Source organism: Chlorocebus sabaeus, chromosome 22 (genome assembly GCF_047675955.1).
Source record: "Chlorocebus sabaeus isolate Y175 chromosome 22, mChlSab1.0.hap1, whole genome shotgun sequence".
Classification (NCBI taxonomy): Eukaryota; Metazoa; Chordata; class Mammalia; order Primates; family Cercopithecidae; genus Chlorocebus; species Chlorocebus sabaeus.
In genome coordinates this window covers 59881020-59904912 of record NC_132925.1, presented here as the reverse complement: position 1 = coordinate 59904912, position 23893 = coordinate 59881020, and the positions used below count along the sequence as shown (strand labels likewise).

At 41.9% G+C, this 23893-nt stretch overlaps 1 protein-coding gene across 11 annotated transcripts in view; it reads left to right on the top strand.

Annotated features, from left to right (window-relative positions):
• The window catches only part of ITPR1 (inositol 1,4,5-trisphosphate receptor type 1), a 352224-nt gene that overhangs the window by 171232 nt on the left and 157099 nt on the right, over nt 1-23893 (top strand). For 6 of the 11 annotated variants that reach the window (XM_007985074.3, XM_007985072.3, XM_007985068.3 and 3 more), the window contains 15 exons: nt 857-1029; nt 3387-3506; nt 4456-4653; nt 6859-7110; nt 7670-7811; nt 8534-8687; nt 10041-10228; nt 11598-11736; nt 12406-12460; nt 14467-14632; nt 14709-14879; nt 15363-15428; nt 16149-16286; nt 19582-19707; nt 22215-22415. In XM_007985074.3, coding sequence (XP_007983265.1) covers nt 857-1029; nt 3387-3506; nt 4456-4653; nt 6859-7110; nt 7670-7811; nt 8534-8687; nt 10041-10228; nt 11598-11736; nt 12406-12460; nt 14467-14632; nt 14709-14879; nt 15363-15428; nt 16149-16286; nt 19582-19707; nt 22215-22415 — 2289 coding nt within the window. Of the gene's footprint in view, nt 1-856; nt 1030-3386; nt 3507-4455; nt 4654-6858; nt 7111-7669; nt 7812-8533; nt 8715-10040; nt 10229-11597; nt 11737-12405; nt 12461-14466; nt 14633-14708; nt 14880-15362; nt 15429-16148; nt 16287-19581; nt 19708-22214; nt 22416-23893 lie in introns of all 11 variants that reach the window. The other 5 variants (XM_007985071.3, XM_007985067.3, XM_007985069.3 and 2 more) reach the window with 1 other exon arrangement.

Here is a 23893-nt window from a genome sequence, read left to right as displayed (position 1 = left end):
TTCATGAGTTCCATGCATGCGATGGATTTTCTTAGGTATTCCTGAACTTCTTACGCACTCATTGACTTAAAAAAGTATTTTTACCACAAATAAAGGAAATGAAATAGGGTAACGTTGTTTCAGATATCCAGGTAGGCTTTATCTGTGTTTATTTAGCAGCGCGGGTCAATGGGGGCACAGTTAAGTCCTCTTGAATTAGGAATACATTTAGAAGGCCGGGCGCGGTGGCTCACGCCTGTAATCCCAGCACTTTGGGAGGCCGAGGCGGGCGGATCACGAGGTCAGGAGATCGAGACCATCCTGGCTAACACGGTGAAACCCCGTCTCTACTAAAAATGCAAAAAATTAGCCGGGTGAGGTGGCGGGCGCCTGTAGTCCCGGCTACCCGGGAGGCTGAGGCAGGAGAATGGCGTGAACCCGGGAGGCGGAGCTTGCAGTGAGCCGAGATCGCGCCACTGCACTCCAGCCTGGGCGACTGAGCCAGACTCCGTCTCAAAAAAAAAAAAAAAAAAAAAAAAAAAAAGGAATACATTTAGAGGTGAAAACCAGCTTTGGACCTTTTTGAAAAATAAATCACTAGATTAAAATTTATACTGTGCACTTAATAAAATATCCCCATGTAAATACAGGCTATTTTGCTTAATTACATTTGTGTGGCAGGCTTAGTAAAATAAAGGATGTGAAGGAGTTTGCAGCTGTTGCCCTAGGACAGAAAGTTGTAGAAAGACCCTCACTTCTGTAATTTCTCTTAGGAGCAGTAGTTCTCATCAGGAAACGTTGCTGCTTTCTTTATTCTACACTTAACCATATTGTCATTTATCCTTCCTGCTGACGTCTCTTTTCTCTCCCTATAAAGGAGTATATAGCCAAGCAGTTTGGCTTCATGCAGAAGCAGATTGGCTATGATGTGTTGGCCGAAGACACTATCACTGCCCTGCTCCACAATAATCGGAAACTCCTGGAAAAACACATTACCGCGGCAGAGATTGACACATTTGTCAGCCTGGTGCGAAAGAACAGGGAGCCCAGGTGAGGCGGGAGTGGGGTCAATGCAGGATGGTGTCTGTGCCTTTGAGATGCAGGGAGTTAGCTGGTGCTTTTTACTACGTTTTCTTGTGCTGCTAGTGACAAGTTTCGATTAGTTAGGTCTGGTGAGGCTCTTTGATGAGTAGTGGCAAGAACATGGTGTTAAAATGAGACCCGGGGGGGTGCATTCCTAGCTCCAATATGTACCACCTGGATGAGCTTGGGTTTTTCCTGAGCTTTAATTTCCTCATCTGCTAAATGGGTAGTTATGAAAATTAAATGAGAATAAATGCATGTGATGTGCATGGCACTTAGTAGATGCAGAGTAAATGACAGTTATTGGCCACTCATTCACTTTTTAAAAAATGTTCTTAATTGTTAATTTTAATGGGTGCCTAGTGGGTGTATATATTCATGGGGTACATGAGATGTTTTGATGGAGGTGTGCAATGTGAAATAATCACATCCTAGAGAATGGGGGATCCATCCACTCCAACATTTATTTTTTGTGTTACAAAGAATCCAATTCTATTCTTTTAGTTATTTTAAAATGTACAATTAAATTATTGACCGTAATTACCCCATTTACTGTCAAACAGTAGGTCTTATTCGTTCTTTCTATTTTTTTTTGTACCCTCTAACCATCCCCACCTCCCTGCTGCCCTCCCACTATCCTTCCCAGCCTTTGGTAACCATCCTTCTACTCTCTCTGTCCATGAGTTCAATTGTTTTGATTTTTAGATCCCACAAATCAGTGAGAAGATGCAATGTTTGTCTTTCTGTGTTTGGCTTATTTCACTTAACATAATGACCTCCAGTTCCATCCATGTTGTTGCAACTGACTGGATCTCACTCTTTTCATTCACTTTTTTTTTTTTTTTTGAAATGGAGTCTCACTCTGTCGCCCAGGCTGGAGTGCAGTGGCGAGATCTCAGCTCACTGCAACCTCCACCTCCTGGGTCCAAGCAATTCTTCTGCCTCATGCTCCTGAGTAGCTGGGACTATAGGCACTTGCTACCACGCCCGGCAAATTTTTGTGGTTTTTTTTTTTTTTTTTGAGACGGACTCTCGCTCTGTCTCCCAGGCTGGAGTGCAGTGGCCGGATCTCGGCTCACTGCAAGCTCCGCCTCCCAGGTTTACGCTGTTCTCCTGCCTCAGCCTCCCGAGTAGCTGGGACTACAGGCGCCTGCCACCTCGCCCAGCTAGTTTTTTTGTATTTTTTAGTAGAGATGGGGTTTCACTGTGCGTGTTAGCCAGGATGGTCTCGATCTCCTGACCTTGTGATCCGCCCATCTTGGCCTCCCAAAGTGCTGGGATTACAGGCTTGAGCCACCGCGCCCGGCCTAAATTTTTGTGTTTTTAGTAGAGACGGGGTTTTACCGTATTGGCCAGGCTGGTCTCAAACTCCTGACCTTGTGATCTGCCCACCTTGGCCTCCCAAAGTGCTGGGATTACAGGCGGGAGCCACCGCACTTGGCCTCATTCACTTTTTAGCACCCCTTGCTTATCAGTTAAACACTCCCCTCCCTCAATATAATCAGTAAGTCTTTCAAGTTCAGTTGTTGGAGCGTTTTTATTATAGATTAGTGAATTCTATTGATTGTATCTCATTCACACAGATCTGCTCCTCTTTCGTACACCCTGTCCCCATTTCTTTCCCCTTCTCTTGTCCTTCTAATTAAGACCCACATTTTCAGTTGAAGCAGGAAGCAATTTACAGTGTGGGTGTCACAAATGATTACAATGGAACGCAGACACAGTTGCTTTAAAAACACCTACTACACCCATGAAAATAACCCGCATTTTCTGCAGCCTGCTCACAGGCCAGCTAGTGAGCAATGGAAGCACTCCCATTAATCATCTCATTTAGTGCTCAGGACAGCCCTCAGAAGTGACACATTATCCTTTTCTGTAGATGAGCCTCAACTAAAGCACAGTGAAATTAGTAATTTCCCCAAATTAACGCTCCATAGCAGAACTCCACTAATAAGATCCTAACCAGGCTTCCAACACGGGTAGCCAAACATCGGGGCATTGCCTCTCACCACTGTGGTTCCCCTGTATCTCCACCACACCTTCCTTATGTGAGCTTCTTTCTTGTCTTGTTCCTTCTTCTCACCTTTGCCTCATCACCTCTTCCTTGACCACAGCCACTACTGTCTTTCCTTCTTGCTTCCTCTTCCTTCTTTCTAGCATGTGGGTTTCTGGTGGTGCCATAAACACTGGCCTCGAGACCTAGAATGCTGCTGACATGTCTTGGTAAAGATACATTGGACCTGTGCATTTAAGGAAGGGTTGGGCTCCAGGAGCCTAACCTCTGCTCTAACTATGGAAAATGTTTTGTTTCTGTTTCCATTTAGATTCTTAGATTACCTCTCCGACCTCTGTGTCTCCATGAACAAATCGATTCCAGTGACCCAAGAGCTAATATGTAAAGCTGTACTGAATCCCACCAATGCTGACATCCTGATTGAGACCAAGTGAGTGGGGAGCCGGGGTTTAGATGGAAAACATGTGGTTCATTCCGTGTTGGTGCTCATGAGGAATAAAACCTAGCCCTATCATTTTTTGAGTTGATCTAAAGTCAGCATGGCTGGCATTTGATCTTCCTATTGGAAAAGTCTTGATTAGGAGAATTACTGAATTTGATTTTGGTGTGGCCTTCTCTGCATAGTGGTGTCACTTACTTTGCATACAAGTTTAAAAGTCATGTAAACTCACTGGGGAGCAATTTACACAGTTACATTTTAAGAGTTTAAAACTCTTTGTGTGACCGTCAATCCGAAATTTCAAATGACATAATTAATATTCAGTGTTAAGATTAAGTCAGTGTTGGGAGGAGTTTTAAGTTATTACTGTTCAGAATGTGTTTATTGGTCTGAAGAATTTTTCTTAACAGTAGTAATTCATTTTTGGCAAAGGAATAGTTTTCCTGAGAACTAGAGTGCCAGTAATATGGGCAACATTTTAAAAAAATTACTAAATTATGTCCTGAGCTAGTGATACTGCATTGATTCTCATGTATAACTCAGTTTTCGGCTTGGGCTACTGCAGGGTTTTTCAGTTAAGGTATTTTCACATTTCGGGCTGGGTAATCCTTTGTTGTGGGTCTGTTCTAGGCACTGTAAAATGTTTAGGAGCATCCCTGGCCCCTACCCACTTAGATGCCAGTAGCACCTCTCCATTTCAGTTGTGACAACCAAAAACCTGTCCAGCGACATTGCCTAATGTCCACTGGGGGCAGCAGCACCACGGTCAAGAACCATTGGGTTACGGTATAAGAAGACGTTAATGTCAGGCTCTCTGCGGCTCTGCCCTTGGGTGAAATACAAAACAAAAAGTGGCTTTCCGTGTGTCTTTATACTGAAAGTGAAGCTAGATATCAAAGTATTTAAAAAAGTAGAGTTTTTCCCTCTTCTTGTTTTCCAGGTTGGTTCTTTCTCGTTTTGAGTTTGAAGGCGTTTCTTCCACTGGAGAGAATGCTCTGGAGGCAGGAGAAGACGAGGAAGAGGTGTGGCTGTTTTGGAGGGACAGCAACAAAGAGATTCGTAGCAAGAGTGTAAGGGAGTTGGCGCAGGACGCTAAAGAAGGGCAGAAGGAGGACCGAGACGTTCTCAGCTACTACAGGTGCGTGGGACACGTGTGGGGCTCAGATTGGGTTGCCCCAAAACAGTGGCACTTAGGAATTTGTTGCTCGTTTGTTGATTACTTCAAGGAATCGCAAGGTGTCATCTTGTGAGATTGTCTTGAAAAAAGCCAGATGTGTATTTTAGGAGTTTAGAGTATAAGATTTCAGTCAATTGACATCTAGATGTGGCTGGGTCCCAAGAAGGATGAGTGCTCACCTCAGTCCCTGGTGACAATTTATCCTTAAGCAGCATGGCCTGTAGATACGGTGGTAGGTACGTAAGAGGCAGGCTGTGGGGTGAAATCCTGACCTCTCCACTTACCAGCTTTTTGACATTGGCCAAGTTTGATTTTATGCTCTAATTTCTTTATCTGCAAAATAAAGGTGATAGTGCCAATCTCACCAAATGTTTATAGACAGAGCCAGAAGATGTATGTATGTATATACATATATCTAAATACTCATCCACATATCTATTTCTGTAACTACACAAATATATAATAAAAATCATGTGCTTACACTAATACTTCCAATTCCATTCCAACACCATGGGGTTTATTCTAGCCTTCATCTTTTCCATTTCATGACTCGTTCCAGCTGCCGTGATTCCCTGTATGTTTCCCTGTCTGCCCGTTCCCCTGTGTGTACCTGTCTCACCTCTGCCGGCCACCTCCTCAGTCTCCAGTGTCTGCTTGGCTCCAGCTGTGAGACCTGCCAGCCCTGCCACCTGAAGGGAAGGGAAGGGGAGGAAAGAAGGGAAGTGAACCAATAAATACTTTTAAAAGAAAGAGAAAGGGAAGATAAAGCAAGGCTTTTATTAGTTTTTCATAAAATAAATAAAACTTTGCAGATAAAATGGCTTTTCTTGCCTCCTGTATTCTGTTCTCTTTCATTCATGTGTGATGTGTGCATCCTATCCACATTCTCTGTGTGCTACATTTGTATGCATCTATAAATCATATGTAGTAATTTATCTCTACTTAAAATTTTATATAAATGGTACTGTACTCCAAATATCATTCTACAACTTGCCTTTTTTATTCAGTATGGGTACTGAAGCATATCTGTGTTAATAGAGGTTGATCTATTTCTTTAATTTGGACTGCTGGATGGTATTCTGTTTTATTGATTTATCACATTTTCATCGCTGTTTGATATTTGGTCACATGCCACAGTTCTTCATGTCAGAAAACATCTTCATTCACATTTTTCTGAGCATATGTATGAGTTTCCTTTCCACACTGGGAGGTGAGCTTGGAGGATATTCATATTTTAAGCTTTACTAAGCAATTCTAAATTGGATGTTTCAATGTACATGCCCACCAGTTGTAGATGACAACCTTTGTTTCTTCATATCTTTGTTAACCTTGAATATCATGATGCTTTTTAATTTTTGGTAATTTTATAAGTGTGAAATAGAGTCATGTCTGTACTTGCATTTCCCTGACATCTAATGAGGCTGAGGATGTCTTCAAATCATGATTATTAGAAATACATAGGGTTTTTAAGTTAGAAGGCAATATTTGTTAGTTTGAAAGCCTATGGCTTTCTTGTTATTTCACATTTCAAGCATGTTTACTCTTTCAGTGTTTGATGAATCTTCTCCCAAGTGAATGAGAAAGAGTCCCTTAATTGGTCAAGTTCCAGTTAACAACATTCACTTGCAATTGGATGAAGATGAAAAGTGAGGAGTCTCCTGCTTTTGTACATGAAATGTGTTTTTACATGTGTAGGAATTAGAGTGACTTACATGATGTAAGATCTTTAAAATGTTATAAAATTTCTAAGTAGGCTTAATATGTGTGATATCTTTAACATTTCCTACATGGTCTTTACTGTATGAAACACAGCTGAAGGGATAGAAATAGACAACCATCTTAGGCCTTAGCATTCCCCATTTATTTGACAAAGTAAACAGGGACCTAATGGAATAAGGTTGTCACAGAATTGCTCCAACACAGCTGGATAGACACGTGTTCCTGTTGGCTGTCAACCCACACTCTATTGCACAGCTTGAACAGTTCTTTGATCTGCATGGTACCAAAGCCAAAATCCTGGTGTACAAGAGCAATTTAGGGGTGTTGATGTATGAGTTTAGTTGGCCAAATGTCACTCCCATGAAACTCAGGGCTTCCCAGGCAACCCTGCATTCATCCTGAATGATTTCTGGAGCGTGAGCTGTGTGCCCTTGTTCTTTCCTCTAGATATCAGCTGAACCTCTTTGCCAGGATGTGTCTGGACCGCCAATACCTGGCCATCAATGAAATCTCAGGCCAGCTGGATGTCGATCTCATTCTCCGCTGCATGTCTGACGAGAACCTGCCCTATGACCTCAGGGCATCCTTCTGCCGCCTCATGCTTCACATGCATGTGGACCGAGATCCCCAGGAACAAGTCACCCCCGTGAAATATGCCCGCCTCTGGTCGGAGATTCCCTCGGAGATTGCCATTGACGAGTGAGCCTGGCCCCTGAAAACCTCGCTTTACGTTGTTCTGTGCGGCAGTAGATAGCCCCATATAGTCTCATTAAATCTTAGAAGAAAGATGAAGTATTGTTTTTTTAGCTTAAAATAAAATTAAATGGATGGCAAATATTTTCTTCCTCAAGAATGTAAAAGATGACATGATCATGTTTTTTATATCATTTATCTCCTCTTTCATTCTACAAATATTTAAGTGTATACTATGTGCCACACTCAAGAAATATATCAGTGAACAAGCTAGAAAGCAGTCTCTATGCTAGTTGGTGGAAGACACAATAGGCAAGATAAACGACTCAAATATATAGTTGGTGATATGTGCTAAGGAAGGAAAAAATAAAGTAGGGTCAAGGGACACTAGGGGTTAGCGGATGTTGACGTGCATGTGATGACAATCTTCCCTGTTAGCAAGATGGCGAAAGGAGAAGAGAATAAAGGTAACAAAGATGTGGAGAAGCTGAAGCTGAGTGACCCAAGAAGACCTCTCTGGGAATAACTTGAAATTTTGTTTCCTTTCTTTCTCCTTTCTTTTCAGCTATGATAGTAGTGGAGCTTCCAAAGATGAAATTAAGGAGAGATTTGCTCAGACCATGGAGTTTGTGGAGGAGTATTTAAGAGATGTGGTTTGTCAGAGGTTCCCTTTCTCTGATAAGGAGAAAAATAAGCTTACGTTTGAGGTAACTCACGAATGAAATGATCTGTGTGTATTATCTGCCTCTCAGTGGTCATTTTTCTATTTGGCAAATAGAAAATATTTGAGTAGGTAGTGATTTTGGTCATGATGCTCTGGTTTTGTAATGGAAAGGAATTCAGCTTGGTTTTGTTCCAGAATAAGATGAAACAGATACCAATCACATGGCTTAATAGTAGTTATGTTCTTAAAAGAAATATACAAGGTGACTTGAACCACATAAAATGATAGAACATCACTTTGTATTAAAACTGACAAGGGAGAAACACTGTGTTTGTGATCTGCTATAGATTAATCATTTGAAGAATGTAAATCCTTGTTACTTCTGAGTTAACAATGTTTCTGAGACTACTTTTGCCTTTTAAGAGCTGTATTTCTGAGGATTGCAGAACGTTATTACCTGTGTCCTTGTTGGGAATAACTCTGATTGCCTTGTGTTAATATTATCCTTGGGAAGCTGTACAGAGCAAATGATGAGGTCTTTTTTTAAAAAATTAGTCATCAGAGCAGATCAGTAGCTCTCCGTTTCTTATTTTTCCTCCTTATGAAAGAAAATGAAATTTTATCAGAAAGTGCAAGGAAAATACATGCCTTCTCTTACCATAAGGAAGGTCCAAGTCTGTCATTTCTAAACTGGTCAACATCAAATGGAATTGAAGGGGGTGCAGTTTATGTAATACCATCTTCTTCTTTTATTTTATACAATAGGTTGTAAATTTAGCTAGGAATCTCATATACTTTGGTTTCTACAACTTCTCTGACCTTCTACGATTGACTAAGATCCTTCTGGCCATATTGGACTGTGTGCATGTGACGACAATCTTCCCCATTAGCAAGATGGCGAAAGGAGAAGAGAATAAAGGTAACAATGATGTGGAGAAGCTGAAGAGTGAGTATCTGAGGGTGCCCATACATCTGAGAGATGCCCTCCCAGCCTTTCCTGTTATGCTCATGTCATACCCTATGTGTGATGCCACATCCTTTCTTTGCTCATTCCTTCCCAACTTTTCATTGTGAACATTTTCAAATACTGTGTAAAGAAAAGCTAGAAGAACAGTATGATGGAGTCCCATGCACCCATGACTTTGAGTCAGCAGTCATTCACATTTTGCTGTCTTTCCTTTGTATTTATGTGTGAGTCATGTGTATATTTTGTTGAACAATTTGAAAGTTACCTAACACTTTGAATGTTTATATAACAAATACATGTCCTGTCATTGTCCTTGACATTCGTGAGGCCCTTGGTAATAATATTTGTTTAGGATGTAAGAAAATCCAGGATTGTATATTGGTAGCTATTTCTACTTTGTGAGTAGGACAATCTGCCTTTGCATGTTTATTTCTTCCTCTGTTTTAGGGTCAGAGTAGGCAGATACTGGTATCATGTATCAATTATTGTTAACTGGTCTTCTGCAGCTAGAACAGAAAAAAGTACATTGATTTATCTCTATTTGCTAGGTCTTGTGCTAAGTCATGTTGCATTATACCATTTAGTTCTTTTGTTGAGCTCCTTTATTTCCATTTTGTAGATGAGGAGACTGAGCCTCAGAGGTAATATGATGCACCTAAGGTCAAGCAGCATCAGGATCTGTGCCTTGTTAACTTTATATACCTAGTTCTGTGCTCATAACAAGCACATAGTTGATGATCAGTAAAATTTGGGCAGGGCACAGTGATTCATACCTATAATACTAGCACTTTGGGAGGCTGAAGCAGGAGGATTGCTTGAGGCCAGGAGTTCAAGACCAGCCTGGGCAATATAGAGAAAACCTATCTCTACCAAAACAAACAAACAAATTAGCTGAGTGTGGTGATGTGTGCCTATAGTCCTAGCTACTTGAGACGTTGAGGCAGGAAGATTGCTTGAGCCCAGAAGTTTGAGGCTGCAGGGAACCATCATTGTATCACTGCACTCCTGCCTGGGTGATAGAACAAGATCCTGTCTCTAAAGAAAATTTGCAAAAATGAAATTTGATGGGCGAGTTAATACACATAAATGCCCCTCTGGGGATTTTGAAGTCCACAATCTTTCTATTGCTCTCAGAAGCCCAGATTTCTGATGCGCATTTACCTTTCCAGGTTTCCAGGGTCCTGAGATTATGTTGGAATAGGGTTATGTTAAATAATTTATCTCAAAGAGCCCCTGCCCCTTGACAGATGCCTCCAAGCATTCTCTGGAGACATGGTGACCGTGGTCTGTCCTGGCCTTTCTTAGGCAGTAACGTGATGAGGTCTATTCATGGCGTGGGAGAGCTGATGACCCAGGTGGTGCTCCGGGGAGGAGGCTTTTTGCCTATGACTCCCATGGCTGCTGCCCCTGAAGGCAATGTGAAGCAGGCAGAGCCTGAGAAGGAGGACATCATGGTCATGGACACCAAGCTGAAGATCATTGAGATACTCCAGGTATCCACCAGCTGGAGCTGGGGCAGGGAGGGTGTGTCACAGGGGCACTGTTCAGATCCAGTCCCTCCGTTCTGATGGAGCCCAAGGCTTTCTGGGAAGAAAATGGGAGCAAATTCTTAGCTCATCCCTCCATGTTGTTTATGAACTGGTTCCTCCTCTTCGGAGGCCCAGAAGTCCCCCGGTCTGCCACAGCAAGCTGTGTCCCAGGAAAGCTAGTGGTGTGATTCAGCCTGAGTCCCAGGGCTGAGAACCAGGGGAGCTGAAAGTATAAGTCTCAGTCTGAGGCCAAAGGCCAGAGAACCTGAAGCTCTGATAGGCAGGAGAAGATGAGTGTCCCAGCTCCAAAACAGGTGGATTCGGTCTTCCTCCACCTGTTTGCTCTATCCAGGCCCTCCGTGGATTGGATGGTGTCCACTCACACTGGGTGAGAGCAGATCTTCTTTACTCAGTTCACTGATTGAAATGTCAGTCTGTTCTGGAAACCCCCTCATATATGTACCCAGAAATAAGGTTGTACCAGCTATCTAGGATCCAGTCAAGTTGGCATCTAAAATTAACCATCATGGTTGCTTTTGTACAACACTGAATTTGAGGCCCTGGGAAGATAGCAAATAGGATGTCCAACAGTCAGTAGGACACATTCACTGAGAACATGGAGGCAGCCAAGAGATCTGTCTCCCTCTGGAAGAGGTGATGGCCCTTGGACTGGGAAAAGTTGCTGGGAGGGTTAAGCAGAGACAAGGGAAGAATGGAAGGAAGAATGTGAGTGAGATCCCTACATGATGTCAGCTGCTCGATCTTTCTTTTCAGTTCTAGCAGTAATCCTGGGAAAAGTGACCCTGTGTTGGAATAGAGGGTAAGGGAATACAGGAGGCAAAAGAAGAGGGTGTCCAAAGGTTTGTACCCAAACCAGGGGAAACAACCAGAAATAGGAAATAGGAACCAAGCTAATTTTCCATAGTAAAAACAAATTTTTTTTGTTAATTATATTAAATCCAAAGCAGGCAACTTTTCTCAGTGTTAGGCCCAGAGTTGGCATTCAGTACTTACTGAAATGGAGTCTTATTTATTATAGACTCCATTTATGGAGCCAGGAGTGAGTGATTTAGTGTTCTAATTGTTAAATTAATTGCCAGGATGCTGAAGTTTACACTAGAGGCTAAGGTGCTCTGGGCAGACTTCATATGCCCCATGGAAGTCTGCTGTTGTTAAAATGAGTGTTGAAATCTAAGCCAAATATTTGGCTCGCTTAGTGCTTAAGGTAATTGATGGAGCTGATACCAGGCCCTGCCAGTGTGTGGTGGCTTGGCAGAATCAAGGTGGTATGTTAATGTAACCAATCTGTTTCCATTTCCACTTGAATCTTTAGTTTATTTTGAATGTGAGGTTGGATTATAGGATCTCCTGCCTCCTGTGTATATTTAAGCGAGAGTTTGATGAAAGCAATTCCCAGACTTCAGAAACATCCTCCGGAAACAGCAGCCAAGAAGGGCCAAGTAATGTACCAGGTTAGTGAATCAGAATGGAATTTCAGCCATAGAATGGGACCTGGCTCTAAGGAAAATGGGGGAGAGCAAACAGTATCTTCCAGAAAAAGGGTAAAAGTGGTTTTGATTATTGTGCCAGGGCATCCTCCTGGCACTTACTCTTTTTGAGCAGGGGAATAATTGATAGAGCCCAGATTCCTTCTGAGTTGGATCTTGTTTCCTTCCATCTTGGAGTGTCTTAATCATGCGATAGTTGAGGTTTCCAGCATTATGGTTACCCATCCCCCCAAAAAAATACCAAAATAAAAACAATAACAAAAAACTCTCCAGGAGACCTCTTGTCCACTAGCAGCTTTTACTCATGTTGGAAGTTGTTCCCTGCCCAGGAACTAGTGGTGAAGGGAGAGGGTAGTAGTAGAAATAATCCCATCTATCAAACCCAAGCTTCCATGAGTGAGATCATCACTCTCCTTTACCAGGGGACCATGCAGTGAGGGAGGAAGGGGCAGGAATGTGGAATATGGAGGTAACGTCATCTGGGTTAGTCACTCTGCATAGCTTTGCAATATAATGTCCTGGAAGATTTGGGGTTAACGCAACAGATTTACCCTGCAAAACTTATGTGTGAGTTCACTGGCAGCATGTTTGCAGGCCTTCCTGCATCTAAAGTGGTGTGTTCTAACTTTTCAGGTGCTCTTGACTTTGAACACATTGAAGAACAAGCAGAAGGCATCTTTGGAGGAAGGAAAGTATATTTTCAGTTACTGTTTTGTAGGTGGTTCTACAGTTGGGAAGTCTGCTCTTCCAGAGCTCTCAGAGGCCTTCCCTTTATTATGTTAGTAAATGTTTAGTCTCTGGGCTTAGGTTGTTTTGGTGCTATCTTTGGAACTGTTAGTACTCAAGTCAGAGTTATCTCAGTTGGCTTGATTGGGAGGAGGGGGAGAGAGAGACAGTGTGTGAGACAGAGAGAGAGAGAGAGAGAGAGAGAGAGAGAGTGTGTGTGTGTCCCACCTAGGACAGAAAGGATTTAAGGAGATTTCCCAGAATACCCCAGAATACCTACATTACAAGATTATTTTTACATAGTGAGGAAATGCAATCAAAAGAAAGAATAGAAAGAGAGAGGGGCTCAAAACAGAGTGAAGTTAGTAAGATCATGTCCTGCTGCTGGGCTGTAATTTTATCCCTGAGCTCCTTACAGGCTATGCAACAAAAAAAGCAAAATCTGTTCTTTCATGATTTCTAATATTCATCTATGAACCCCTTTAAAAAATACCACACTGGTCAATTTTGACTTAAGACGTTATTATAATTATGGAACCCTTGTACCTACAAGTATAAAATTTGGTATAAACACCCTGTGCACGTAGTTCTTATAATTAGCACACTTGGTTTGATTATTGCTTTATAACGTATTACTCCAAAAAACTTAAAGATTCAAACAACCACCATTTTATTAATACCTCTCACGGCCCTGTGGCTTGATGAAGCTGGATAGTTCTTCTGCTGGTAGTCACTGTTGGGTCTGTCACACTGTAGTGAGGTGGTAACTGGGGCTGGCACATCCAAGTTGCACGCACATTTCTGACACTATAGCAGAGATGCCTGCAAGGCCAGGACTTCTTTCTCTCTGTGTCCATGTGGATAACTTGGGCTTCTTTACAGCATGGTGGCTGACTCAAAGAACAAATGTTCTAAGAGGACAAACCAACAGTATGCAAGTGCTAATTGGGCCTCTGCTTGCATTGCATTTCCTAGTATCTTGTTGTTCAAGCAAATCCCGTGGCCAAGCTCAGTGTCAGTATGGGAGGGGACTACCTAAGGGTTTGAATACTTTGTTGGGGCCCACCAGTGTTAATAGTCTACCTTCGTACTTAGTGTAAAACCTGTGAAATTTGAATTAGCAACATTATGTACTGTGATGGAAGATGTTTTTCTGAAACTTAAACAAGGTGTTGTGAGTTTATCTTAATACAGGTTCCATGTGCTGTGTGATCACTCAGCTCTCCCGCCATTTTCCTCGTATTAAACAGCACTGAAACCTTCACACCTTTTTGGAATACACAGCACGAATACAGTATTTATAAAGTCCTCTCTGTGCTTTTCTTATTAGCCAGCAACCATGAAGGTTCCACCATCTGTCATTCATTTGACTCTAAACCCAATATAGGTGCAGACCCAATAATTGACTGGAAGTGCTCAGTTATGGAGTAGTCTGCCATTGGATCTAGGATATGCTTATTAATATTTAATATAGTCAAGCATGGTGGTGCATACCTATAGTCCCAACTGCTCAGCATGCTAAGGCAGGAGGATCGTTTGAGCATAGGAGTTTGAATTCCACCTGGGCAACATAGCAAGACCTCATCTCTAAAAATAAAATTACATAAACTAATAAGAGAAACACATCCTCTTGCAGTTCTCAGACCACAGATGAAGCCCAGCAGAACACCCTATGTAGATGTTGAGAATCTGGTTCTGATGCTAGTCTTGTCACTTTGGGAGGGGAGGGACTTTGGCTTAAAATTTGACTTATCTTTTATTATGACATCTTACTTGTCTCCTCACCTCACAATATAGTTGAAGATGAAGCAAGGCTGTATTGTTAAAGGAGCTAATGAAAAGTGAAACTGCTTGTCTGGAGATCATAGTGCTAGAAATCTAACCAGGTTAGGCGCATCTGGGTCCAAGGTACGTGAGAGGAGGCATTTGTGATTCATTTGATCTTTCCCCCTCCTTGTGCTCCTTTAGCGAGGAGAACACCCCACTGGACTTGGACGATCACGGCGGCAGAACCTTTCTCCGTGTCTTGCTCCACCTGACGATGCATGACTACCCACCCCTGGTGTCAGGGGCCCTGCAGCTCCTCTTCCGACACTTCAGCCAGAGGCAGGAGGTGCTCCAGGCCTTCAAACAGGTAGCTCAGGTCACCCACGTGTGTGTTGTCTGTCCAAGAAGCTGTTGTGTGCACCTAATGGATTGCGTTCATTAAGGTTCAACTGCTGGTTACCAGCCAAGATGTGGACAACTACAAACAGATCAAACAAGACTTGGATCAACTGAGGTCCATCGTGGAAAAGTCAGAGCTTTGGGTGTACAAAGGGCAGGGCCCCGATGAAACCATGGATGGTGCATCTGGCGAAAATGAACATAAGAAAACGGAGGTGAGTGAAACACAAGTTAGGCTGCCAAAGTAGATGGATGGGCTTCTCGAAACTAGTGAGCATCTTCCTCTGGTTTTAGGTATAAATGTGATAGAATGGGATTTATTTTCAAGAGATCTGCTTGTTAAGTCGCTAAGATCACAGCTGTTGGCCTAGGAAATAAGCTACGAATCAAAGTTTAGCTATGTCTCCCGTGCAGCCTCAGACCGTGTAGAAGAGACTTCGACATTGAGTGAATTACCACCAGGTTTCCCTTACAGACCCACCTGGGAATCGACCTGTTCTCTAGCCGTGGCCCAGCCCACTATCCCCTCCCAAGGAAACCCATAGCAAGTAGGTAGATGAGTGGGGCATAAACCCAGCATGACTATTGGAAAACAGTGCAGAACTCCCTTTCTTTCATAAAGGTTGATGCTAGCTGTAACAAACTGACAGTAGCCCATGAGTTGTACAGATCACACTTGTGTTCACTTTGGTTCCTAGGAGGGAAATAACAAGTCACAAAAGCATGAAAGTACCAGCAGCTACAACTACAGAGTGGTCAAAGAGGTAAGCTCCTCCCCCACCACCGTATTTCCCTTCTTTGTGAATTCTCTAAGGAGCTTTAGTTTGTGATAGTCAAGTTGAAGGTACACATATTTGAGCTTTTTTCTTCGTGTGGTTTAACAGGGAGAAAGTAGAGCTCAGAGGTTAAGCTCATGGATTTCGGCATCAGATCTGGGCTCCACACCCAACTGTTCTTCTTATTATTTGTGTCCTCAGCTTCCTCACTGTTTATAGGTGCTACCTTTTATAGGCACCACATATTTCTGAAGCTTTACAATTGAAGAAAGGACTAATTGAGAAAACTGTCAGGGGTCATCTAAGTGCCTGGCACACAGCGTCCCCACTGAGAGCTGTAGTTCTTTAGAAACCTTTGCTTAAGCTGGTTCAATGTTGGGAGACTGGGAGCTTTGTCTTTTACCCCAGAGCAAACTCTTCCTAGGGTCTCAGCAATGATGCCAGATCATTCCATTTTAAGTGATATCTCTGAAACTGTCCCACTTGTTGTCGAAGTCATTATCCCCTGCTTATTCTGGAAGACGTGCCCTTAGCCTTATGGATTTGGCTTGATGGAATTAACAGAAATGCCACATACTGAAGGAATTTCATTGTAGGTTTTTAATGCATTATAATCCCCTTTGCCTACCTGCCCACCACCACCCCCTGCAATCTGTTTTCCAGCTGTAGTTCCTAGTTTTCTGAGACTGATTTCTTTCTTTCTACTAGATTTTGATTCGGCTCAGCAAACTCTGTGTTCAGGAGAGTGCCTCAGTGAGAAAGAGCAGGAAGCAGCAGCAGCGTCTGCTCCGGAACATGGGTGCACACGCCGTGGTGCTGGAGTTGCTACAGATTCCCTATGAGAAGGTGAGTGGGGCCTCACGCTCAGCAGCTGCTCCCAGGATGGGGCAGATTCCTGGGTTTCCCCAAACCCTTCACATCTGGATATTGTTGGTGAAGAAATGTATCCAGTGTGACTATTGTGACTACAAAGCAATTTCAGATATTGATATGAAACAGAGCATCTGAAAAATAAAGTACAGTCACCCGTGAATAATCCTCAACCCCAGTTTTAAGATTCTGTAAAGAAAGAGAGTCCATACTCTCTTTTTTTTCTCCATACTCCCAAGCCACATTGGATAGAGACATCTTGGTCTGTGTCAGAGCTTAGACCTCTGTCTACCCATGGGTTGGTGTGTTTCAATTTCATTTGCAATGTGACTCAAGCAATTTAAGTAACACCAGCTATTAAGTGCATGTGGGAACAGGGGATGTGCCCACTTTTGAGGTCTTCACTAAGATGCTGACATTTGCTTAAGTATTTGGATTTATCAGGTGATGCTTTGATGTAGGTCTTTTCTGTTGTTGGAAGTTGTACTTTGCCTCTAATTTTTCACATAAGTATTTGTCATTGATACGTATTTGATTTACAGAGGCAGGAGCAGGCTGACAGTGCTTTGAGTGAACGTAAGCTGACAAGACGCTTATGAAGTCATTTGTTGAAGCCTACAAGACCCACTGGGGTATTTGTGTGGTGCCCACTTGGCAGATGAAGAGACTGAGGCTTTGGGGGGTGTTTAGAGTTAAAGGGTTCAGACTCAGGTCTCTTGAGTTGACTATTAACTGCTAGAGGGACTGATTTGCTAGAGAAGAGTCACCTGATGAAGGCTCATTTCTAGGTACTTGCAGGGTGCCAGGTGCGATGCGGAGGCCTTTATACACATTATTAGCTCTTGCCATCCTCAAGACACATGGATGAGATGGGTGGTGCTATCTTCAGCCCCATTTTCGATGAGAGAGCTGCAGCTAGAGAGGTTCAGTAACTTGCATGGATGGCACACCTGTGTACAGTGAAGCTGACTCCACTTCACTGTGGAGCTAGGACCTGCTGCCTTCCCTGTGCCTGTCGCTTTCCACTCTAGGAAATTTCTTGCAAAAGGAACCTCCTCCTCAGTCATGGGGACCATATGAATTGGGCAGGTCAGGCCTTTCAATAGCTACAAATACAGTCCAAGTGTAATCCCTGTCATAGGTATAATACATAGCTAATTTGCAGTTGATACAGGTGTGCATATCATCCAAACTTTGCCTATCATTTAGACCAGAACCAACAAGCTGATCTACCTCCTCGTGTGTAAGGAATGCGAGGGGATCATTTACTGACCGTAGTGTTGTCTCATAATATCATCAGTTTCCCTAATGAGAGTCATGCCTTCATAGAGCAGGATTAATCTACAGATAACCAGATGTGGTTGGAATTGGTGACTCAAAGACAGAATATCGTGTGTGTGTGTGTATATGTGTGTGTACACATGCATGCTTTTATTTACTTTTGGATGGGCCCGGACTTCCAAAGTATGGTGGAGGAATCCTCCACAGGTAACCTCTTGTGACTTGATGTCTTTGGGGCTTGCTTGCCTTGGAAAAATCCACTTCACACCACAAAGGTTCTTCACTTAGCTTGTGCACAGCAGATTCCTTTTATACAGAAGGACTGGAGGCATGTGGAACTGTTTAAGGTTACTGCTGTCAACCAGCAGTGGCTGTCTGTCCCAAGCCCTCTGATTTCTTAGAGCTAGACGGTTCGCCACTCCTCCTGTTAATAAGGGACAAATGTAATCCCCATTATGTTGTCCTGGGACTTGCTATTAATGTCCTTTTAAATTCTCCTCTGTTTTGGTTTGATTATCAAAGCTGGGAGCTCACCTTTCTCCCACAGCTCTGTTTTACCACAGAATTATTTTTCTAGACCAGGGGTTAGCAAACTACAGGCATGGGCCAAATCTAATCCACTACCCATTTTGAACAGCATGTCAGCTAAGAATGGTTATTACATTTTAAAATAGTCACATAGGTACCTATATAATGTCCTTGATATTCCCTCTGTACCCACAAAGCCCAAAGTATGTGCTGCTTTGCCCTTTAAGAAAAAGTTTACTGACCTCAGTCTAGCCCGGAACCAATAGCTAACATTTACAGAGTAATCACTGTCTAAGCACTTCATGTGACTTTTCTCATTTAATCTTCATAGCAATCATATGAAGTGTGCACTTTTGTTATCTCCTTTTCATGGATGAGTAAACAGCGACACTGAGAGGCTAAGAAATGTGCTCCAGGTCATACAGCCAGGAAGTTGGAGATCTGGGATAAGAGGAACGTAGTCAGGTTTGGGGACCTGCATTCCTACCTGCTATCCTCTTGCCTCTGAAATGAGGTGATGGCTGTGAAGACTTAGGAAGACTATTGTGGGCTGTAAAAATATGAAGGATGATTTCCATTTTAGAAATTCTTGTTCTGTTTTTACTTTCTTAAATGTTTGCTTGTTTAGAATTGGACACAATGGTCATGGGTTTTATAGAATTGGCTTATTATAGAATATTTAACTCTACAAATACTGAGTTTATGCTATTAATGTATGAATCAGATAATCCAACCATGTGAAATGCCAGGGAGGGTATTATCCCCATTTTGCAGATGGGAAAGCTAAGTCTGAGGTTAAAAATTGTACTTGAGATGATAAAGGAGTTATGGCAGGCACAGTTGCTCTAATGTATAATCTAAGGAGATTTCTAGTTCGCCATGTAAGCTGATAGCAAAAGTTAATGTCTAATAGGTTGGACAACTTAAAAAGGTGAACCCAAGAGGGAAAATGACTACTCAGCATCAGTGAGGAAGTCAGCCCCTGTTCTGTTGTCAGTCCCTGTTTTTGTTTATTTTTAAAATTTTTATTATTTGTATTTTTTGTTAGAGATGGGGGTCTCACTATGTTGGCCAGGCTGTTCTCAAACTCCTGCCCTCTAGTGATCCATCCAAAGGGTTAGGATTACAGGTATGAGCCACTGTGCCCAGCCAGTCCCTGTCTTTAGAAGTAGGGGGTTCAGAAGTTTCAGTCCTTGCTGGATAATGGACTTATGGATGCCTTCTATTAGCCTTCACTCTGCAGTGCTCCCTCCCACCCAAATAAGATCTTCACTTTCATCAGTAAGCATAGACAAGTTATTGGCTTCTTTTCAGGGTCAGCAGTGCAGCCCCTCAATATTTACCCACAACAGGCCCCCAGCAAACACCTTCGGACTCCCACGTTAGCAGGAGGTGTTGGGTATAGGAGAAGCTGGTCTCCTGGCCCAGCAATCAGTGCTTTCATCTCTCTCCTCCCACACAGGCCGAAGATACCAAGATGCAAGAGATAATGAGGCTGGCTCATGAATTTTTGCAGAATTTCTGTGCAGGCAACCAGCAGAATCAAGCTTTGCTACATAAACACATAAACCTGTTTCTCAACCCAGGGGTAAGACTTGAGGCCAGTCTGCAAATCTGTAGAGGGAGGAGGGCAGGGAAGAGGGAGGAGGAACAGCTTGTTCTTTGGCTATTGTGGCTTCTGGGGCTTGTTATAATGCAACATTCATTCCAAAGGGGAATATTTTCATAACTTATCAGGAGGACATAAATACTCATCTTTTGGGGATGGAATGGCAGGAGTTGGGGAGGGGAAAAGGAGGAAGGTGAGATGGATAAAGTAAGATACATATCTCTATTTTCCTAGTCAAGTCCTTCATCATATCAAACTTCAGCAATACAGAGGTGCTGAATCTCTCTCCTGCCACATCTTCCTGAGGTCATGCATAAAGTTTTCTGTGGCTGTATATACATATATAGTATCTCCGTATCAAACATATCTGTAATACATCTTAGTTTGTTAGTTTGTTAAATATATTTCTGAAAGTATATTAAATGTATTATAGGTTTTGCAAAGAAAAATGATGCACTCTACACATTGTCTTGTGTTCTGCTTTTCTCACTTAACACATTATGGCTGCCTTTGCAAATCAGAGAGATATAAATTTTTCTCATTCTTTTGACGGCTAAATGGCATTCCATAGAATGGCTGTAACTTTTAAAAAACCATTCTCATATTAATGGACAGTTAGGCAATGTCTGATTTTTAGCTTTGTAAACAGTACCGCAAAGGACATCTTTGTGCATGCACACACTCACTCAGTAGTACTGCTAACACTTTCCAGGAAAAGGAGTGCTGAATTGTAGGATAATAAAGGTTGAGCATCCCAGGTCTGAAAATCTGAAATCTGAAATGCTCCAAAATTCAAAACTTTTGAGTGCCAGTGTGATGCTCAAAGGAAATAGTCATTGGAGCATTTCAGATTTTAGATGTTTGGATGTGGGATGCTCAACCAGGAGACTATAATGCAAATATTCCCAAATCCAAAATGTGAAACCCTTGTGCCCCCAAGCATTTTGGATAAGAGATACTCAACCTGTGTTCCCTTGGTGTCATGTTAAAAGAAAGAAAAGTCAAAAGATAAAAGGATTAAATCCTTCACCTCACCCCAAACGTAAAACTCAATAACTGTGGGTAAAAAGTGAAAAATAAACCTTCTAGAAGGTAATATGCATGGCTGTGTGGTAAGCAAAATTTTCTTACAAGGTATGCAAAGAACACTAATTATTTTTGAAAATTGATAAATTGGACTTCTTTTAAGAACTTCTGTTTGTCCACTGACACCATTAAGAGCATCCAAAGGCAAGGCAGAGAGTAAGAGACATTTGCAATGCACGTTCTCAACAAAGAATTCATATCCAGAATATACATAACACACTCAAAAAAGTCACTAAGGAAAAAGTTGACCTTTTAAAAATAGGCCAGGTGTGGTGGCTCATGCCTGTAATCCTAGCACTTTGGGAGGCCAGGGCAGGCAGATCACTTGAGGTCAGGAGTTTGAGACCAGCCTGGCCAACATGGTGAAACCTTGTCTCTATTAAAAATACAAAAATTAGCTGGGTATGATGGTGAGCACCTGTAATTCCAGCTACTTGGAGGCTGAGGCAGGAAAATAGCTTGAACTCAGGAGGTGGAGGTTGCAGTGAGCCAAGATTGCACCACTGCACTCCAGCCTGGGTGACAGAGCAAGACTCTATCTCAAATAAATAAATAAGAATGTAAAGGCAAAAAACTTGAACAGACACCCTGTTGGAGAGGATATCCAAATGGCCAATAAATGTGACAAGGTGTTCAACATGATTAGACATTAGAGAAATGCAAATTAAGTTATGTTTAGCCACAGTAAGCTGTGACTAAAATTTAAAAGACTGACAATACTAAGTGTTGACCAGGATAGGAACAGCTGGAATGTAGAATGCAAGTTGTTAACCTCTTTTGAAAGCTGTCAGTATCTTCTAAAGCCAAACATACTCATACTTTGTGACCCAGCAATTCTATTCTTGGACCCAACAGAAGTATGGATTTAAGTACACCAGAAGGCATCTGTAAGAATGTTCACAGCAACTCTAGTATTTATAATACTAGTAATGTTTCTATCTATTAAAACTGGATCCTACTCCAAATATCCTTCAACCATAGAATAAAGATATTGTCATATATTCATGCAATGGAACTTATATATCAGTGAAAAAGAGTGCAAGAGGTTTAAGAACAGGCAAAACTAATCTAGTTATACAAGTCAAAATAGTAGTTAAATTGTGAGATAAGGCATAAAGGAGACCTGTTTTGTTTCTTGATCTGGGTACTCAAGGTCCCTTTGTAATCTGTTCAACTGAATGCTAATAAGTTGTGTATTTTTCTGTATGTTTATTTATATGTCAGTGAAAAAAGCTTGCTAAAAAGGTAGTGCAGAAGCAAGAATGAGAGAAATCTATCTTCATGGGTTTAAATGCTTCCCTTGTGTGTGTTTTCAGTGGACTCTTCTTTTTCTCACTTTTTAATCTGTTCTATCAGCTTTTTGACCTGTCCCTGTGCTCTTTTCCTCACTCTTGTGTCAGATCCTGGAGGCAGTAACCATGCAGCACATCTTCATGAACAATTTCCAGCTTTGCAGTGAGATCAACGAGAGAGTCGTTCAGCACTTCGTTCACTGCATAGAGACTCACGGTCGGAACGTCCAGTATATAAAGTTCTTACAGACAATTGTCAAGGCAGAAGGGAAATTTATTAAAAAATGCCAAGACATGGTTATGGCTGAGGTGATTGTTATATATTCTATATACCTCTATCTGGTGTTCTGTAGAAATTTTAAAATTATTTAATCTTATCTGTATGAACTTGCACCCTCTTCAGGAGCCATACAGAAGGACAGAAAGTAATTGTGTGTGCATATGTGTGTGTCATCTCTTGTGTGAGCTTAAGTTGTAGATATAGGCAAGAATCTGATCTGATATTTCATAGCAACCAGTTTGCTCTAAGGAAGGATGGCTTGGGTTTTTCTGACAGGGGACAGAAAGAGGAATAAGGAACTGAATTATAGGGAATGGAGATAAAATGTAGTCAGGACCCAATGAGCCAGAACAACTTCCATTCTTTTGGATTATGAATTTTTAAAAATTTTTCACATAATTAATTAGATTGAAAAAATTTTGCCTGATGCTTCTTGAGGAGCAGTTGGTGTATGCAATCAAGGAAAAGTCTTACTTGGTTTATTACGGATTCACTTTGACTTACAATCTTGTCTATGTATATGGTTCCATTGGCAGGGAGGGTAGTGTGATTAAGAGTTGGGGCCGGCATGGTGGCTTATGCTTGTAATCTCAGCTCTTTGGGACGCTGAGGCAGGAGGATCACTTGAGGCCAGGAGTACGAGAGCAGCCTGGGCAACATAGTAAGACCCTTGTTTCTACAAAAAATTTAAAAAATTAACTGAGTGTAGTGGCATGTGCCTGTAGTCCCAGTTACAGAGGAAGATCCCTTGAGCCCAGGAGTTTGAGGCTGCAGTGAGCTATGATGGCACCCACTATACTCCAGCCTGGGCAAAAGAATGAGGCATTGTCTCTTAGAAAAAAAAAAAAGGGAATCGGCTCAACCTGGGATACAAATGTCACCTGAACCCCTTCACCGAAGGGTGCCATGAGATATGTTACTTGACCTCTCAACTCCTCAGTGAACTTTTCTATAAAATGAAGATACAGCAGATTTCACTCTAAAGAGTTGATATGCGGAGTAAATGAGATAACGATGACATTAATGCCTAACACTTTTTGGAAGGCTGCCATACTCTAGGCACAGTCCTAAGCAATTTGTCTATAATAATTTATTTAATATACATAGTACTGTGAGTTAGCTATTGTATTTGTCCCGGTTTCACAGATGAAGAAACTGAGATACAGTGAGGTTAGGAAGTTCATCTAAAGAGTTTATCTTGGTATCTGGCATCTAATAATTAGAGCTCATAAAATTTAGTCAGAAGTAAGTATTGACCATGTTTATTTTGACTTCTGTGCCAGCCCTCTCAGTTTTTTTTGTACTTCATGTACTGCTGATGAAATTGATTTATTCTTAAATAGATTTGCAAGAAGCCACATCTTAGGGGACAAGTTATAAACAGAAATGCCTCAACTTTTTGAAGAGTAAGTGTGGAGGGGAAGGCATATCTTAATTAAAAGTAATTTGTGATTGAAGAGATAAGATGGCAGATGAAAGAATTGTAAAGGGGATACATTGTAAAGCA